This window comes from Anomaloglossus baeobatrachus, chromosome 6 (genome assembly GCF_048569485.1).
Source record: "Anomaloglossus baeobatrachus isolate aAnoBae1 chromosome 6, aAnoBae1.hap1, whole genome shotgun sequence".
NCBI lineage: Eukaryota > Metazoa > Chordata > Amphibia > Anura > Aromobatidae > Anomaloglossus > Anomaloglossus baeobatrachus.
The window spans coordinates 162,268,754-162,287,438 of NC_134358.1; the positions used below are offsets into that span (position 1 = coordinate 162,268,754).

An 18,685-nucleotide genomic window follows, 5' to 3' on the forward strand; every position below is an offset into this window, starting at 1 on the left:
CTGGACAGTGCTGTCTTCCATGCAGCTGCTGCTTCTGTCTGTGTGTTACACAGAGTAAGGCCAGAGTCACAATTGCGTGAGTCTCGCATCGCATCACCTGGCACAACCGCACACTCTCCTGACAGGAGCGGGTCTGCTGCATGTATTTCTATGCAGCTGAGACACTCCCGTCCGGAGAGCAGCAGGCCGTGCCATGGTGATGCGATGCGAGACTCACGTGAGTCACATGCAAGACACTCTCAAGTGTGACTCCGGCCTTAGAAGAGTAGAAATCCCTCTCCTTGTGTACTGACTGTAGGAAACTTAATAGCATCCTACTAGTTCAATGTGAGCCGAAAACTAAATATAGCGCCTGCAGATGAGAAAACTGATGAAAAATGCAAAATACAAATAACATAAAAAATTGAATTATTCCTCATGTACACACAGAACAGCATCTTCAAAAAGTTACCTGAAATGATAGGTATACTTAAAGGAAACCATAATTCAGTCATTATTTAAGCTCTGTACAATGCAAATACTTTATTTTAATTCCAACAATTTCAACTTAAACAAGTTCTATGATTGGTGAACTCAGCTGTTATGTGTTTAACCTGCCATGTTCATAAATGTTATTTACCTGAAGCTATAGGAGTAATGTACAGATAAATTGCATGAAAGGCATGTTAGGACATGTTCGCACGTTGCGTCGTGTCACTGCATAAAATTCTGCAGGGATTTGACAGCTCATGTGCGATTCAAATCGCTGCAGAAACACTGCATGATGGATGCAGTGTTTCTGCAGAAAAAATGCCGATTTCATGCTCTCTGGATGCAGCCCCCACCATAGACAGAGTGGGAGCAGCATCCAAAGTGCACGAAAGAAGTGGCATGCTGCATTTTTGAACGCAGTGATTTGGATCAAAATTTCAGCATGCAAATCGCTGCACTCTCAAACGCAACGTGCAGATGGATTATGCACAATCTTCATAGATTGTGCTGGGGACGCAGGACGCATGCATTTACGCTGCACTGCTAAACGCAGCGTAAATGCATGCAATATGCACACATGCGCACACAGCCTTAGGCTATGTGCGCACGTTGCGTATTTACATGCAGTTACACTGCGATCTGCACTGCAGCGTAACTGCATGCGTCCTGCGTCCCCAGCATAATCTATGGAGATTGTGCAGGAGCCGTGCGCACGTGGCGTATTAGAGCGCAGCGCTTCGGCTGCTGCCCGAAGCGCGCGTTCTAAGAAGTGACATGTCACTTCTTTCCTGCACTTTGCCTGCATCCCCCGCTCTGTCTATGGCAGGGGCTGCAGTCAGAGCGCATGGAATCGGCTTCAAATCACTGCAGAAATTTCTGCAGGGACAGTACGCAACATGCGCACATAGCCTTAGGCTTCATTACTCAGCAGTGGCTACTGGGAGAAAATTACATTTTATTCTCCCTGCAGCCTCTTACTTCCAGTCATCATGGCGGTGCAGGGAGCAGTTACATTTACCACTCACTTCACAGTGATCGCTCTGTAACCACTAGCTGTCAATTTAACTCTGCACACAGTATAGTGAGCCATTACTATACCTTCTCCCTGCACCGCCCCATGACTGGAAGCAATCGGCTACAGGAAGGTTATAAGTTTAATTTGTCTCTACAGCCGCTGCTTCGGTACGGCAGCTAACACAATTTTCATGCGATTTACATGCAGATTAACCCTATATCTGCAGGTTAATAGCACTTCTGAACACAAAATTTCCTTTTGTTATTTAGAATTTATGTGTTTAATAAAAATAAAATCTTACAAATGTTATTTTTCTAGGGCAGACAAATGACAATTGTTTATGTGGATCCAAATAATCCATTACCAGATAGACAATACTATGGCCGTGTGCAGCTTGTAGAGGTAAGATGGTTACTATTTCTATCTATTTACATATGTCACATGTATTTACGTATGGCGATGATGTATATTGAGGATCATGTATAAAAAATGTCTTTGCAAAATAAAATATGGAATTCATAAAAAAAGGCAAAACTCTCTCACCCATTCAACGCATGCATGAATATGTCTCAATGTGCTTAGACTGAGAACATGACAGAACTTGTCCCAGATATCTGCTGCTATGGATTTCTTAAAATGTTTGATAAAAACATTTATTATTATGTTGCAATATATCAAGTATTTTAAACTAGTATAAACCTCGTCATAATCCCTGTAATATTGCTGATTTAGTAATAGAGTAAACTCAACAGTTCCCATTACTGCTGACTGCTCGTAGACTATCCAAGACTGGATATTAAACTTCTTCTTACTTCATCTAGTAATTTTGTCTAGCACTCAGATATTAGTGGTACCTTATCCTCTTCATGACACATAATGTACTGGGTACGTCATGGATCGTGTCAGGTTAATGCCTGCCTGCCGCCGCCAGCAGCTATCGCTGCACATGTCAGCTGATTTGAACAGCTGACATGTGTGGTTATCAGGCACGAATGGATTCGCTATCCACTCGTGCCTGTTAACCTTTCACTGCGCACTGTGAAAATGTCACAGCGCGATGTAACAGCGCGCCGCCGTAATCATTCACTTACCCGGCTCCATCGGAAGTCACGTGATGTGATCACGTGGATCTGATGGTTGTTATAGGTAGCACAGGGTCATGTGATGACTCCTGTAGCTGTCATGAGTCTCTTTCTCTCACACCCAGCAGACTGCTGTTTGTAACAGGAGAGCTGCTTTTCTGCAGATCTCAGCTGTGTAGCTGTGATCTGGAGAAATGGAAGAGCTATCAGACTGCTGATCCTTATAGTCCCCTAAGAAACTTAGTAAAATAAAAAAAAAATTAAAAAAAGTTTTAAAAAATAAAAAACCTAAAAGTTCAAATCACCCCCCCATTCGCCCCATTGAAAATTAAAGGGTTAAAAAAATAAAAATATACACACATTTGGTATCGCCACATTCAGAAATGCCCGATCTATCATCAAAATCTAAAATCAATTAATCTGATCAGTAAACGGCATAGCGGCAAAAAAATTCCAAACTCCAAAATTATGTTTTTTTGGTTGCTGCGAATTTTGCTCAAAATGCGATAACAGGCGATCAAAACGTAGCATCTGTGGAAAAATAAACCTGCTGCCATGTAGTCCTCCATATTTATGAGCTTTGTATAATCCTGCCCCCACCACTGATTGTCAGCTTTCCGTGTACACTGTACATAGGCAGAAAACTAGTGGTGTGTGCGGGGCTATACAGAGCTCAACACTCAGAGAACTTCTAGAACTGCAGCCGTTAAAACAGTAATTTTATCAAAATGACAGCAAGCAGCTCAGTATGGGACATATCGCTGGAATCGGGGCCTCTGCTCCTATATCGTGCTGCTTACAAATAGGGTAGCAAAAACCTTGTGACAGATGATTTTACATTTGTGTCAGCTACTGTACACTTTGGAGGATGGAACTTAAACTTCAATTTAGGAGCTGCCTAGGATAATACATGTTAAGGCCCCTTTACACGTCTGTATTTCCGTTACGTGTGATGTCCGTTTCCACACATACCGAAGACAAAGTCACACGTAGACCCATTAAAATCAATGGGATTGCTCTCACGTCCGTGTTTTGACATGGACTGTGTGACCATGTGTAGCATGTTTGTTTTTGGCTGGTAGCACGGATGTCACATGGACCGCACAATGTTTTGATCTATGTGACATCATTATGACTTGTACCGGAGGACGTCTCACTGAAATTAAATGGATTTTTATACTTACCTGTCTCTGGCGCTACTGTTGCTTCCGCGTCACGCTCATTATGCCCTCATACATATTCACTGCACTGGCTGCGGACCCTGAAGCAAGTTTGACAGCAGCCCAGAGATAGGTAAGTAAACAAGTTTATGCTGTCCTTGGGTTATCAGGATGTCACACTGATGACATTCACACTAACACATGGATGGCCCACGGAACTCCACAATGGACTGTGCACTGTTTTTTTGCATGGACTTATGAGGAGGGCCTTAAGGCCCATTTACACGCAATGACATCGCTAACGAGATGTCGTTGGGGTCACGGAATTTGTGACGCACATCCGGCCTCGACATCGTTGCGTGTAACACCTACGAGCGAGTGTTAACTATCAAAAATACTCACCTAATCGTTGATCGTTGACACGTCGTTCTAATCTCAAATATCGTTGCTGGTGCTGGACGCAGGTTGTTCGTCGTTCCTGAGGCAGCACACATCGCTACGTGTGACACCCCAGGAACGACGAACAGTACCGTACCTGCGTCCTCCGGCAACGTGGTGGGCGTGTCTTTCATACGGCTGCTCTCCGCCCCTCCACTTCTATTGGACGCCTGCCGTGTGACGTCCCTGCGACGCCGCAGGAACCGCCCCCTTAGAAAAGAAGCTTTTCGCCGGCCACAGTGGCATCGCTATGAAGGTAAGTACGTGTGACGGGGCCTAGCGATATTGTGCGCCACGGGCATTGATTTGCCCGTGACACACAAACGACGGGGGCGGGCGCTTTCACAAGGGACATTGCTAACGATGTCACTGTGTGTAAAGCAGCCTTAAGGCTATGGTCATACCTCCATTTTATGATCTATTTTTCTATTTGAGGATCAATCTAATGGAATAATATAAAAAACAGGTGTGTTGCATGATGGATGTAAATGGAATGTGACGGACCCAAATTGATTATTATGGGATCTGTCAGAGATCTATTATGTGTCAGTTTTTAGAATGGAAGAATAAGTTCTGCATACTGCACTTCTTCTGTTCTAAAAGTGCACACATAACAGAACCCAAAGAGACTCCATAATAATCACTGGGGTCCCCTGGCCACGAATTGCATCAATTATGCAACTGATCTGTTTTTAACAAATTATTACATTTGTCTGTTCCTCAAACAGATAAAGGGATTGTAAAGTATGCACTTATCCTAACGTATTATTTTATTCTTTCTGTACATTTCTCTGTTCCTCAAAATGGTACAAACAAACGGAATGTTAAAGATGAAGTGTGAATGTAGCCTTAGGGTCTGTGCGCACGTTGCGTTTTTTCATGCATTTATGCAGCCTCTTAAACTGCAGCGTAAATGCATGCGTTCTCCTTCCCCAGCAAAGTCTATGAGAATTAAGCAAATTCCATCTGCATGTTGTGCTTTAAAACGCAGCGTTTTGGATGCCAAATTTTTAACAAAATCGCTGCGTTCTAAAAAGCAACATCACTTCTTTTGAGCGTTTTGGATGCTTTTCCCTCTCTGTCTGCGGCAGAGCAAGCATCCAGAATGCATCCAAACTGCATTCATTCTGCAATAAAAATGCATCCAAAACGCAGCGTTTTATTTGTTACGCCAGAACGCAACATGCGCACATAGCCTTAAACAAAAAACAAACAATTTGTGGATTTAAATGTATTGTATCGATTTTGCATTTTATATGGATTCTTTTGGCAGGTTTTTGCTATGTAATATAACAGCAGTATGAGGTATGAACAAAGACCCTGATTCTAGCGATGTATCACTTACTGGACTGCTTGGTGAAGTCTTGATATCATCCCTGTTTTCTCTGATGTAGATGTAGCAGTGGTCAGAAAGCTGAGCTGTGTATAATCCCACCCACACGCCTGTCCAGCAGCCAGAAAGCTGCTTAGTGGTGGGGGAGTAACTGGACTAGAGGGCATGAGACAGCTTGTCATGTAGTGATAATCTTGTGCTGATAAAACACTGCTTGTATTAAAACTGCACAACACAGCCCAGTAAGAGACACATTACTGTAATGAGGGTCTCATACCTTCCATCATGATGTTTTCTGATTATATAGCAAATACCTGGTGACAGATTAAACCTCTTATATTCTACCTATGCCTTAAGGCCCCTTTACACACTGCAACATCGCTAGTGATATCGCTGTAACGTCACCGGTTTTGTGACGTAATAGCGACCTCCCCAGTGACATTGCCGTGTGTCACACGCATCAGCCACCTGGCCCCTGCTGTGAGGTCGCTGATCACTACAAGGAACATTCTTTGGTCCTTTGTTTCCCGCTGCGCAGCATGTATCGGTGTGTTTGACACCATTACAACGACTTCGTTAGCGACTTCCCTTTCAAATAGCTACTTTGAGACGTCCCGAACGACCAGCGAGGTCAGTCTGCAGGTCCGTATTGCTGCTGCATCGTTGGCCAGATCTGCCTGTTTGACAGCTCACCAGCGACTCACCAGAGACTTCCCAGCGATCCCGGCCAGGTTGGGATCGCTGGTGGGATCGCTAGAAAGTCTGTGTGTAAAGGGGCCTTTACAGGAGGTACAGGAAGCTTTTCTTGTGTTATAATAGACTCTGTGTATATCTCTTTTTTTTCGGCACCTGTGTGGTACACATTGGGAAAATTCACAAACCAATACCTCCAGTGTGTCGATACAGCCCCATGCACTAAGTAAATGATAGAAGATAACACTTATTAAAACACATGTAGAACTCAAGATTGCCGGAACCACTCTTCACTAGAAGCGCTCCTCTCAGGGTCATAGACGGGCAATCTCCTGTGTGTAGCCCATACGCCTTGGTAGGGAATGTGGACTGGGTTGTCATTCTGACATGAACTTCTAACAGAGCTAGATAGCCATGGAGCAGTTGTAGAATGGTGATCCGCATATTTTTGAACATTACAAGCACAGACGTGAAGATTTGGTAAATTATTTAAAAACGGAAGAATGTTAATTCTTCTTTATGGATGAAGCGTCCTGTCTTCAGTAATCCATTGTTAATAGACTGCTGTTACTATTTAGAGCAACTTCCGGCATGCAAGTAGCAACAGCCTGGTGTCTCGAGAAGAACTGATGATGATCTTGTCCAGACTGGAAAGCTTGCACATCCGAGCCCTGTACTTCACGGAGACTCAGCGCCTCACCCTTGGAGAGGTTGGGCTGGAGGACGTCACCAGTTCAGGAAATGGACGTGTAGCACTGAATGTAGAGATATGTTCCTGCCCACCAGAATACACAGGTGATTCATGCCAGGTATGTTTTTAGATAGTCTGGTACCTTATCTTATGCTATCATCCTGTTGGCAACCAAGTAAACTATTAATTTGGCACCTTTGTTCTTGATGTAACTATATCAGGATACTGATAGCGCTCTACAAATATACTATTACAGTATGCTTTTATAATCCTAGTCTGATGTGAAAAATATTTAAAAATAAAATATCTTTAATTTTAACATTTGATTGTGGGGTTTCAGTAGGATTTCCATGAAATTAGTTGACCTCCATTCTGCAGAATATGGAAGCCTGCTACATGAATCCACCACTGTTTAACACTAGAACTACTGAGGTAGTCATTTTGACTACTTTGCACTATGTATTTCTATATAGGTGTCACGAGTCCAGTAGTTCTAGTGTTAAGGACTGCTACGTACGTGTAGACAAACATATTTGAAAATGTATAATTTTAGAACACCACCAATTATTAGAACAGTGGTCTCAGGTCCACTGCCCGCATCTGAATGGTTGAACACCAGTGCATTCACTGTCTATCGTCCCACTGGTCATCAGACTCCCACCAGTCATCTATGGATCACCAATTCTGTTCCTGGGATAACCCCTGTATATTTTACAATTGTTTTATAGTGAATACTCTACTTTGATTATAATCTTAGGAAGACACCATGCTCGGGTGCTCGGTACTCGTAACGAGCAGTTGGATGCTCGGATGAGCGCGACTCAAGTACCCTAGTATAATGAAAGTGAATGGAGAGCTCAAGCATTTTTTGGGAAGATTTCCCAGAAAAATGCTTGAGTCTCCCTTTGATTTCCATTATACTCGGGTACTTGAGTCGCGCTCATCCGAGCATCCAACTGCTCATTACAAGGACCAAGCATAATAGTGCCCACTTATCACTAGAAGACACAACACTGCTGGCTAGAGTCTCCATGATCTGTCAAAATAGAACATTTCAGATTGAATGTAAAATGTAATGCGTATATTGTAACTTTTTCTATATACAAAGTCATTGTACATGTCTCTGCAGCGGGGCATTTCCACTGCACAGCATATGCTATGAATGATATCATTTTTCTGACACAAATGGTAGAAATTCAATTTACACAATACTCTACTCTAAACTATCTTTCTCTATACAGTTCATATTATTGCGCCAAGAATAGAAAAAATGTAAAATCTTTGCCTCTAGTACAGATTTAAGCACACAGTAACTAAAGTTGGGAGTGGGATATGGGTGTGCCTCTATGAATGCTTTAAGCAGACAAGTTCAGACCTTGACAACATCACCTTTGGACCTGCAGCATTGAAACGATTGACTTCATCCATGAATTCATACAGTACATAATGTACAGCTCTCCAGCTTTATGCTTCTAGGGCCATTTATGTCATTTTATATATTTATGTTCATTTTACATACTCATTGTACACTTAATAATAATTGTTCAGTTGTCTTCAAATGTATAAACATGGACCAAAGTGCATCAACATGTTGAAGCAATGGGGAGCAATTCATTTTTCCATTGATTTATTCAACCATTGTACTGTTATCATCAGCTTCCCCACATAATATGATGCCCCCCCCCATAACCCTCCCACACCGTATATCTCCACAGAATGATGACCTCAGAGCCCCCCCACACAGTATGATGTCATCACAGCCTCCCACACAGCATGTTGTCATCACAGCCTCCCACACAGTATGATGTCCCCACAGCACTGCCACACACAGTATGATTCTCCACAGCCTCCCAACACAGTATAATGCCAAAAAGTCCCCCAAAACACAGTATGATGCCATCACAGATCCCCAACATAGTATGATGGCTCCACACACAGTATGATGGCCCCACAGCTCCCCACACAGTATGATTGAACTCACAGCCCCCACACACATTTTGATGTTTCTCACAGTCCTACATATGGTTTAATGGTACTCACGGCACTCCCACACTGTATGATTCCCCATATACAGCCTCAAACAACGAATGATGGCCCTAGTATACCTCCACAGACAGTATTGATGTTCCTCCCAGCCCTCCCCACACACTGTATGAAGGTCATCACATCACCCCACATGTTAGTATGATGGTCCTCACATCCCTCCTGTATACAGAATGATCCCACACACAGCCCCCTGAATACAGTATAAGCCCCACATACCTCACCTATATACAGGAAGAGCCCACACACACATTCCTATATTTAGTATGAGCCCCCACACAGCCCAGATACACATTCTGAGCCTACACGCAAGTACACAAATGGTATGATGCCTTACACAGCCCCCTATATACAGTATGAGCCCCCAGATAGTCCCTCTATATACAGTAAGAGCCCACACAAAGCCCCTTATACACAGTCTGAGCCCCCATACAGTTACCCAAATGGTATGGTCCCATACACAACCTCCCTATATAAAGTATGAGCCCACACACTCAGAATTATTAAAAAAAATAGACTGTTTTCTCCCTATCAATCCCCCGGTACTCTGCTACAATTTTGTGACAGATAGCAACGAAATTGGGACACCAGGTGGGAAAGGGGGGGACATGGTGTGGACAGAGACAACCGAAGGTCTGGAAGCAATGGACCACAGGCCAAACAGGAACAGCTATAGGGCTGGATATGGCCCTTGGGCTGCACTTTGCTCAGGTCTATATTGGAGCATATTTAGGGTATACCGGTATTTACTTTGGTGTTATTTTGCTATGTTATATATTAAAAAAATGTTAAAATCGCTAATTTATTTCCTTGAAATTATTTTATTTTTTGCTCATGCTAAATGTAGAGGTGAGAATTATTAATAACTTGTGTCATGTTCCATTGTATGAAAGTTAGGCCTCACTCGCTTTTAATATAGACGAGCGCAATCCAATAAAAAATCAGATTGTACTCGCACCAATGTTATTCATTGATGCAGAGCAAATGTGCAAGTTTTTCCTAAGCTGGAATGTAGCTGAGGAAAAAAATCGCAGCATGCTGCGTACGGTATCACTCGAGGCTCGCCAATGCACATCTATGGGTACGAGAGAAAAAAACTAAGGGCACACAGACCATCCGTATGCTGTCTGTTTTTTAACGGATACAGTACTGTTCTGTAGCATAGAACACTGTAAATGGTCCTGTCAATGATTGTAGAATAATAGCTGCGGAGAAAAAAACACATTGCATACCTATGGGATACGGAGCGTAGGCAAGAAAAAATAACAAACTCGCATAGCACTCGCATGACATATGGAACACCAAACGGATTTCACTTGTCCAACGTTTGTGGATAAAAATAGGTGCAATGTTTTATAGCAAGTGGGATGAGTGTCATGCGTATGGTCTTGCGTATGTCATGCGAGTGCGTTTTTTTCTAGTATCCGTATTACATATGAGTGTCATGCGAGTGCCATATGAGTGTCATGGGAGTGCGTATTTTTCTCACCAAGCATCTGTGTGACATGCGTATTCCATCCGTATGACATGCATATGCTATCTGTATGACATGCGTATGCTATCCGTATGACATGCGTATGCTATCTGTATGACATGCGTATGCTATCCGTATGACATGTGTATGCTATCTGTATGACATGCGTATGCTATTTCTATGACATGCGTATGCTATCTGTATGACATGCGTATGCTATTTCTATGACATGCGTATGCTATCTGTATGACATGCATATGTATCCGTATGACATGCACATGTTATGCCGTGCAACAGTTTTCTCGCACCCATAGACTTGCATTAGATGTTTTATCGGATTGCACTCACCCATGAAAATCGCAAGTGGAACCAAGCCCTAATACCGAACCATCATATGGAAAATGACTATTGTACCCAAGAACCAAAGCTTTTCTATATAAAAAGCTCGTAGTATCTATGGGCTTTTACTATGGCGCAGCACTGACTCCATGTGTGGCCTGACAGGTAACTAACAGTATTTGTTTTTAAAGGGATTTTTCTCATTGGTGGCCCATCCATATTATCCAGTCTTACACTGATTACCTACCCAAAGGTGATGCTCTCGGCGCCTAATATAATGGTTTGATAAGGGATGCTAGCAGCTGCCACATGCTATTTTCTGAAGAATGTGAGAATTGGTGCCCCCATTGAACGTGACTTTGACCTGTATCATCGTCAGGCCGTAGGCTCCCTGCCCCACCACTGCATTTCATGTAGTCCGGAGTCTGCGGTAGGCCTACATTAGTACCGACGCATGCAGCCCGCTCTGTGTACAGAGGAAAAGAATACTCTGTGAGTATAAACTTTATTATTTTGCACTGGATTGGTACAAAGGTGGCATTATCACTTTTGGAGGGCGGCACACAGGTGTCAGCTTTCCCAATGTCTGGTCTCTAGAAAGCTGAGTGACCATCTTTGTAGAAACGAACTTGACCAAAGACAAACTCATGTTCCTTACAGGTAATATCAGTAAACTGGTCATCGGCTTTCATCTAATATTTCACAGATTTGAACAGGTTAATCAGAAGTGCTAATACTATGAATATGGAATATTCAGCTCTGCTACAAGCCGGGGCTTGCTTCCTAAAATGCTGTAACCGGCTCTCATGTAACAGTGTTATGCCGAAAATATGTAGCCCAAAGGAAGCTGCGGCACCTCTGACTGATCCGTCACACACATCCTATCTGTCTGCTGCATTACTCAGGCTGAGATTTACCGTCCTAGTGGTCTAGAAATGTCTGAGTGTCACAGGGTGGAGGTGAAGTGTTATCAGACACACCTTAGATACGCTGCTATATTCTAAACTGTCAGCCCTTGGGGCCACTCATTTATTACACAACATGACTCATGCTTTGGGTTGGGAGGTGGGGCGATGCGCAGCACCATGCGAGCCTAGTAGAAGGTCTGGATACCTGAGTCACAAGGCTGCAGTATAAGAAGGATTTGACAAGGTGGATGACACTTTTGTAAATTGGCAACTGCACTGTGAAGAATGGGCGCTCACTAAAATACAGCGGACACCTTACTGTGAAGAGGAGATTCAGTGTTACTTATGGGAAAAATGATTCACTTGCTAAACTTCCTGTTGGGATTGGTGCTGTGTGGGGCACTGGGCACCCAGCAGAGGGTAGAGTTCCTGCAGATGCCCCTTAGAATCAATCAGCAGCAAAACATCCTGAACGGACAAGACAACAATGTGAGTATATGTGAGGCGTGTGTGTGATCTTCTGTATGACGAGGAGTAAGGAGGAATCTATTAATGTTACTTTCTTCAGTGCTGAAGTGAATATACACAATATAGTTCATCTCAATGGTGGATACGATGGATATGGATTTGGACTCTCATCACTATCCCTGTTATAATCCATCATCATCCTCTGATTACCTTCACAATGATTGTTAGCTTTTGATGATTTCTTCCTATAATGATGACGTCCCTACATGAATACATTAATAGTAATATTGCAGCTGCTGCGTCCGTCAGGGCCTGTAGATCCCACCGGCGGCCAAGGATATGCAAGTGAGTGCATGTTCTCAATCCATCAGTGTCCCTGTATATCAGCACCTGGACTCCAGCTGCATTGTACACATTATGGTGCCTATATACCGGATCATCCCAAAGTTTATTGTCACTCGTTACGTCTTACAAATTGTTACTATTATCTGAAACACAAAAGACGCATTTAGGAGAATCTGGGATGTGTTCTAGGTTGTCTACTATGATCTATTCTTTTACCTCGGGATATAAAGCTTAGTCGTCTTTGCTTTTCAACACAAGGGGATTCCTCCAAACTCTTTTTAATGGGCATCCTTCTGATATACATGTGTCAAATAAATCCTATGAACATGTCTGCATATATGTTGGGAGATACAGTGCCTTGCAAAAGTATTCGGCCCTCTTGAATTTTTCAACCTTTTCCCTCATTTCAGGCTTCAAACATAAAGATAAAAATGTTAATGTTATGGTGAAGAATCAACAAGTGGGACACAATTGTGAATTTGAAAGAAATGTATTGCTTTCAACTTTTTTTAAAAAATAAATAACAGAAAATTGGGGCGTGCAATATTATTCGTCCCCTTTAAGTTAATACTTTGTAGCGCCACCTTTTGCTGCGATTACAGCTGCAAGTCGCTTGGGGTATGTGTCTATCAGTTTTGCACATCGAGAGACTGAAATTCTTGCCCATTCTTCCTTTACAAACAGCTGGAGCTGAGTGAGGTTGGATGGAGAGCATTTGTGAACAGCAGTTTTCAGCTCTTTCCACAGATTCTCTATTGGATTCAGGTCTGGACTTTGACTTGGCCATTCTAACACCTGGATACATTTATTTATGAACCATTCCATTGTAGATTTTGCTTTATGTTTTGGATCATTGTCTTGTTGAAAGATAAATCTCCGTCTCAGTCTTAGGTCTTTTGCAGACTCCAACAGGTTTTCTTCAAGAATGGTCCTGTAGTTGACTCCATCCATCTTCCCATCACTTTTAACCATCTTCCCTGTCCCTGCTGTGGAAAAGCAGGTCCAAACCATGATGCTGCCACCACCATGTTTGACAGTGGGGATGGTGTGTTCAGGGTGATGAGCTGTGTTGCTTTTACGCCAAACTTCCACATATTTGGTGTGCTCATATTTATCATCATCAGTCATTTAGGACAATATTGGATCATTCAGAGATCCTCAATGAACTTCTGGAGTGAGTTTTCTTCACTGAAAGTAAAGGGGACGAATAATATTGCACGCCCCAATTTTCAGTTTATTCAAGTCTATTATAAGCAATAAATTTCGTTCAACTTCACAATTGTGTCCCACTTGTTGTTGATTCTTTACCATAACATTAAAATTTTTATCTTTATGTTTCAACTATGAAATGTGGGAAAAGGTTGAAAAATTCAAGGGGGCCGAATACTTTCGCAAGGCACTGTATTTCCAGAATGCACACTGATATTAATCACAGATGTGGTGTGAATTTAGCCTAACGTTTTGTTTGGGCAAGATGTTTTTGTCCATTTCACCTAGTACTGGCTCAACATGGACGAGCATTACGTCTCCTCTAATGTATATTTATACATGGAAGATCATAAATCATTTCTATGGATCTTAATGAGGTTTTTGGTGGCAAGCATATGGTTTTCTGAAAGCCCCATTTAGTCTATCTATATGTGCATGCTGCAGATTTGTGCCTTAAGTGAAAAACGCACCCTCTGGCAGAAAAACGCATCTCTGGCCAAAAAACGTATACATTTTTGCCGCTTTTCGGCCCATGCATATTTTTAATGTTTTCAGTGGCAAAACGCATGTCAAACGCCCAAAGAATTGACATGCTGCTTCTTTTTTTCTGCACCAAAAACTGCAAGGAAAAAAAAAGCAACTTTCGCATGGCATTTCTGATTTCTCAAAGTGCACCAAAAACGCATCAAAAACTGCACTGTGTGCACAGGCCCTTAGGCTGAGTTCACATGTCCTGTAATCATCCGTTAGAATGAGATCTGATACCAAAATGATGTTTTCTTAACGTTGGAGTCTATAGAAAACGGATACATTAACATTACTATTTATCTTCCATTTGTAACGGATACTGTAATAAATAAATGGATCCATTACAAATGCAAGAATAATGGATGACTAAATAGCAATCCGTTAACGGATCTGTTCTCCATAGATTCAAATGTTTAAAACAACGGAGCCGGCTGTCATCAGTTATTTAACAACAGCCAAAAAAATTATGTTTGCAGATCTTTTTTCCCAAGGTATCTCTCTAGGATCCGTTCTCACTGATGATTACAGGACATGGGAATGTGACGCCCTGGACTAGCCAGGTAGTCACATACATACCAACATACACACCCCCCCACCCTAGGCAGTTACAACAGTCAGACAAAAACCCTTGTTGCCTCCCTCCAGGGTCTGATGTCCACACCAGGTGGGGCGGAGCCAGGTTGTTGGCCCCACCCACCGAGGAGTTCACAGGCCTGGAGGCGGGAAAAACAGACAGATCAGTTTTGGAGGTGAAAGTGAGAGGAGTAAAAGGTCTGCGTGTGCCTGGGTAGGAGCCCAGGCACTGACAGCAAGGTTGGCAGACGGTGGTGGCCGTCTGCAGGAGTTGGTGGAACTCTGCAAAACCGTAAGGATCGGGGCTGGGCGGTGGCCCCGCGGTACCGAACCGGGGAGCGGAGTGAAGCTAAGCACACAGGCAGGGCCATCGGACCCCTACCAGGCTTGGAGCTGCCGTCAATAGTCAAATCCGAGTGTGACAGGAACCCCAGGGATTTCGCAACAACCAAGTCCCGACAGAAGGCAACCGCTCACACCGTGAGGATATACAGCCACCGCCACAAGCTAGAGATCCAAGGGCCAGCGCCTGCGGGCAAAACGGGCTCCTACGGCACCTATACGCCGGGGAGCGGACTACCGGTGGGCAACCACAGGAGTCAGAACATTCTAAAAGGTGCAGGGAAAGACAGCCACCATCAGCCGTCCGGGGAGAGCACAACAACAACACTGTAGCCGGCTGCGGGACCCGTCCATCCGGCCGTTTTGGTTTACCAGAGAATCTGTCAGTGATTGTCTGAGTGAGTACACCAGTGCCGTCCGCACTGCGCTGCGCAGTCCCTGCACCCCAGCCATCCCAGCCTCCCCATTACACCACCGGGCCCCGGGATCACCAACCCCCCTACCCACGGAGGGGACAACATCCTAGCTGCTCCCTACCATCTCTCCTGGGATCCCCGTTATCAGCAGCGGTGGTGCCATCATCACCACGCCCCGTGGGTGGCGTCACGAACAATCTCCCCCAAACTAACCATCTCCTTGTCACTCACGGGTGAGGAGCGCTGCTCGAGCGGTGGTCCGGCCCACCGCTCGAGCCACTGAGCAGCAGCAGCAGCAGAAGCCCCGGACCCGAGCGTGGCGAGCGCGTACCCTCCGCCCGCGACAGGAACTCAGCCTTAGGCCTCTTTCACACGTTTGTGCAAAACACACTAGTTTTACACGGTCCGTGGTGTAGGTGCGTATGGGTGTGCGTGTGTTCAGTGTATGCTGTCCCTGTGCTATTCCTGTGACATCCACATAGCACACGGACAGCATGAACTTCTATACTCACCTGTCCCTGGCCTTGCTGTCTCCTACGCTTCTGCTGCTTCCGGGTCCGCGGTGCAGTGAGCATAATGAGCGGGCCCAGAAGCAAGTGACCTCAGCGCCAAAGACAGCAGTCCGTCGTCCGTGTGACACCCGTGCTGCCAGAGAAAAACGGACATGGCGCCACATGGACACACATCCGTGAGAAAACGCAGATATGTGCGAAGACCCATTGATTTTAATGAGTCTGCATATGTCTCTGCCTCCGATACGTATGAAAACAGACGTCAAACGTACAGGAATCACGGACGTGTGAAGGGGGCCTTAGATGAATAGAGCAGTCACAGAAATCTGACAAGTGTGAATATACTGTGTATCACATGTGTATGAGGGAATTATTTTAATAGCAATTTCCTCATATAATCTTTATTATTGGAAGTCAATTCTTTCAGCATTTTTGCAGATTTTTCACCTATAGAAAGCAATGCGAGTACAAAAAGCACAACTTTGCGTTTTTTGGTGAATAAAATCAATATTATTAGGCTTCATGCACATGCTGAGTATTTGGGGCGGTAATTTTCTGCATCTTCTAGCAGAAAAATGCACCAAAAACGCGGTTGTTGGTGCATTTTGCCCCGCATTTTTGGTGCGTTTTTCATAATGAAGTCAATGGGAGGAAGGGCTGAAAAACGCACCAACAATTGACATACTGCAGATTATTTTCTGCACCAAATCTGAAAGGAAAAAATAAGCAACGTGTGCACGGCACTTCACAATTCTCATTGATTTTGCTGGCATAAAGATAGGTATGCAGATTTGTAACAAAACTGCACTAAAAAAAACTATCAATAAACACACTGTGTGCACATGCCCTAAAACATACTGTAGACAAAGGACACATATAATCCACCCCAAAAAATGCAGCAAAAACGTATAAAAAAAGTTTAAAAAAAGTTCGGCAAAATCTGATTTTGTCTTTTCTGCCAAGAGAGCAGATTTTGCCTGTAGAAAAAAAAACGCTTAAAAAACGCAACGTGGAGACTTGGAGTGGAATAGGAATTTACAGTTGTCATCTGCATCCATCAGACACGTATAGGTGCTGGTTACTGGTATTCTAATGCACTGCAGTCACAGGTTATCAGAATGTGACACCTTCTATCTGCATTGCACAGATCCTGTCCTGTTGACAGATTACCTTTAATAATGTGTACAGTTTTGTTGTGAAATTTTGTGTCAGATCTGCTTTAAGCCCCTTAAAATAACAGCATCTCCAGTCTTTGCACCGTTATTCTTCTATCACTATTAAATTTATGTCCAGTTTGTTGTTAAGAAATTCTCACTTGGCATTGACTGACACAGACTTCAGGAATCTATAGCCATATACACTGCTTGGGACCACTTTTCCTTAACACTAGAAGTCCCAGAAATTTCGAGCTCCCCCCTGAAGTCCCGAAAGAGGGTCAAATGACCCTTAGTCCAAACTGACAACTCTGATGGCTCCAATTAGCATCCTTTCATTTGTAAATGTGGCCATTGCCTGAGGAATCTGCAGGGGGCAATTGTATTGATCCACCTCAATTATGATTATAGGATGTTAGCTAAAATCCTTCAGGTCATTCAACCGGTCTCTGGGTTCCAAAGGTAGAAATGTTAAATGACCCCTCTCTGGGACTTCTAGTGTTAAAAGTATACAATAAGATATATAGAAACTTTGAAGCCTAGCGTAATAGTTTGTGTTCGTAAAGTGACCAGTGGATGTAACCAAAAAGAAACAGAAAAAAATGTGAGATGGCACAAATACAGTCAACAGTCTAATGTGTATGGAGAAGCCCAATATCCCCATCGTCTGCCCATCTGTCCCTCCAGGATGTCAGCCGTCTCTAGCTGGGGCGAATTCCCCACCCCTTGTTGACAGCCAGTACAGTGGGTTCTTTGGGTGACTATCTCTAACCCAGTAATCTTGTGTCCAACCAACTCAAACTGATGGTCCAAAATAAAGCACAAATTGAAAGATTGCCCCAGTGACCTGACCGTGTGTGGGTCCAATTGATCACTATTAGAACTGGCAAAAAATGTATGTTTTAATAACTTGGGGCATCAAAAATTAACAAAGCCTTTTTTGATTGTGGCCTCTGTAGTACATGAAATTCAGGGATAGCCTATGGCCGAGGAACAATAGATGTTTTCTATACATGAATTGATTTTAGATGACTTTTACCAGACCCTGAAATCCTCCCTCCATGTTCCAGTTTTTTATCACACTTTACTAGAGTATTATACTAAACTTGCAATTTTGGTTATTGGCCATCATTTACCCAGTTTCTAATTCATGGATTAAACATGCAGCAGAGCGCAGCCTGTATAGAAGCAAAGGCAGGGTTCCTACAGAGAATCCATAGACTCCTAATAAACAAGACTGACGTTTTGCACTCAAGAGGCGCCAAATTTATTAAGAGCCTCTTATTGAATTTTGTGCATCCTTCAGCTGCTGAGCCCACTGTAAGGAATATTCTGCATTCAGTGACTGTAGTACGTGGGTTGTATTTTTATCCACTATTGTGGCTTAAATTATGATGATTTTGATGGCCATCCTCAGCCACGAATTCTGCTAAGCTGTGCCTTCTTTTTTTTTTTTTTTTAAGAGTTGGTGAAGGTGACACCATACACCAT

The 18,685-nt window shown here is 43.4% G+C and overlaps 1 protein-coding gene across 1 annotated transcript in view; it reads left to right on the forward strand.

The window, feature by feature from the left end:
* Positions 1 to 18,685, forward strand: part of LAMA3 (laminin subunit alpha 3) — a 291,632-nt gene that overhangs the window by 170,062 nt on the left and 102,885 nt on the right. Inside the window, exons 35-36 of the mRNA XM_075353342.1 lie at positions 1,805 to 1,888; positions 6,771 to 7,001. Coding sequence (XP_075209457.1) covers positions 1,805 to 1,888; positions 6,771 to 7,001 — 315 coding nt within the window. The remainder of the gene's footprint in view (positions 1 to 1,804; positions 1,889 to 6,770; positions 7,002 to 18,685) is intronic.